Source organism: Sphaeroforma arctica (genome assembly GCF_001186125.1).
Source record: "Sphaeroforma arctica JP610 unplaced genomic scaffold supercont1.1286, whole genome shotgun sequence".
Classification (NCBI taxonomy): domain Eukaryota; class Ichthyosporea; order Ichthyophonida; genus Sphaeroforma; species Sphaeroforma arctica.
The window spans coordinates 1-2089 of record NW_014039272.1 but is presented as its reverse complement, the minus strand read 5'-3'; the positions used below and the strand labels follow the sequence as shown (position 1 = coordinate 2089).

At 45.9% G+C, this 2089-nt stretch overlaps 1 protein-coding gene across 1 annotated transcript; it reads right to left on the bottom strand.

Annotated features, from left to right (window-relative positions):
- Positions 1-1839: 1839 nt before the first annotated feature.
- Positions 1840-2070, bottom strand: SARC_10532 (hypothetical protein; the record flags this gene model as incomplete). Its single annotated transcript, XM_014295418.1, has 1 exon — positions 1840-2070. The coding sequence occupies one exon, from the start codon at positions 2068-2070 to the stop codon at positions 1840-1842; it is 231 nt and encodes a 76-aa protein (XP_014150893.1).
- Positions 2071-2089: the final 19 nt, after the last annotated feature.

Below are 2089 nucleotides of genomic sequence, written 5' to 3'. Positions count from 1 at the left end.
ACATTGCACTCGGTGATAATTATTGTCAGACCATTGCCGTCACGTGCTCGCCTTTTGAATTAGTCAGAGTATGTTGGTCGAGTTTGAACGAAGCAACCTAACCGTTCCTGACGAGCTGTCTTCCAGACTAAAGTCGGACGCCTGCCTCTGGTATCGATAGTGCTAGTCCAGTTTTGGCACAAGCACGCAGTTCCCTTTCGCCCTTTGCAAAGAGCTTTCTGTTGCCCAAACCAATCAAACGTTTTTTTCGAAAGATTCACTGCAGATAATGTCCCCCCGTCACTACAACGTGCTTGCTAGCACCAGTATCAACCACAAGCTCGTTAGTGGATAAGATCAGATCACCCACTGCAAGTATTTCCTACATTAGAACTATACTAATAAAGTTTTCCACGCCAATTGTAGTGACACTAACATCCGAAATCAGGTTATCTTCGGCGAAAAGTTCATCATCATCACTGTCACAAATATTGTCTACCGTAGCTGATAGACCAAACTCGTCTTCACTGCCCGATGAAGAATCACACAGTAGGCCGGGTGGGCCATACTAACTTCCGCTGAATCCTCACTTAGCTCAGGCAAACCATCTCTATCCTCCGCCGATTCCTCACTATCACCACCCCAATCGAATGCCAAAGAATCAAACGCATTATGTGATAGAGCCCAGGGAATACAGATTCGATAATGGGGTATCAGATAACGATCGAGGTGCACGGGGTCACGTGAACCATGGTCCTCTTCAGAATCACCATCATGTTCGTTCTCAAAATCAGAAGAATTTCCTACATTAGAACTTTACTATTAACGTTTTCCACGCCATTTGTAGTGACACTACCATCCGAAATCAGGTTATCTTCGGCGAAAAGTTCATCATCATCATTGTCACAAATATTGTCTACCGTAGCTGATAGACCAAACTCGTCTTCACTGCCCGATGAAGAATCACACAGTAGGTCGGGTGGGCCATACTAACTTCCGCTGAATCCTCACTTAGCTCAGGCATACCATCTCTATCTTCCACCGATTCCTCACTATCACCACCCCAATCGAATGCCAAAGAATCAAACGCATTATGTGATAGAGCCCAGGGAATACAGATTCAATAATGGGGTATCAGATAACGATCGAGGTGCACGGGGTCACGTGAACCATGGTCCTTTTCAGAATCACCATCATATTCGTGCTCAAAATCAGAAGAATCTTGGTAAATAATCATCACTGGCGGGACTGATGGAATCATCCCAATAGAAGGTTGCAGAATAGCTTGAAAAGAGCTTCTCGCCAAAGTCAGAAAGATCAGCAGGATCACTGATTGAGCCCTGCGCGTCGCCTTCACTAACAACAAACAAGTCCGAAACCGAAGTACGCCTCCTCATCCTTATTATCGGTAGCGTCAGGACAATCTCACTTCATATGGCCAGGTTTCTTGCAACTCAAGCAGACCGTCTTACCACGACAAATAGCCCTTGTGTGTCCTTGCGATCTCCACTACCGAAATCACCTCTTGGCACTCTTTGAGCCTGTTTCCTACCATCAGATTGGTAACGTCCGTTAGCATACAGGCCGACATCCTCCTCATTCTCACCATCATATAGCGCATGTCCAGTTTCGAACGCAATAGCGGGTTCCTTTTAGCTATCTTCGTATCCAATTCAACCTTCAGCGGCATGAACTGGCGTTGCAGAGCCTTCAAAAAGGATATACGCTTCCGGGTATCCGTCAGCTCATCGCCTTGATCCGCCAGCTGGCCAAATAGAATCTCAATTCGATCAACGAGTTCAGCGACGTTCTCTCCATCTTTCATGTTCATAAAGTTCAGCTTTCGGTTCAGAACATTAGTTATTCATGGCGGTAGCGTGTCTGCGCTAAGACAACTGCAAGATCATCGGTGTTACGGGTAGGGCCAACGCAGATATCATCAATACTCTGGACTATGATGGAGTAGGAAATCTCTCGTTCACGGTCATCCTCTGCATTGAAGACACCCTTCGCCTTCAGTTTTGCGTTCATCTTTAACATGCAATTAGGGTAGCCAGCAGCATCCTTCAGTTTGGGATCCACGTACTTCATTCTTAATTATCACCTCAAA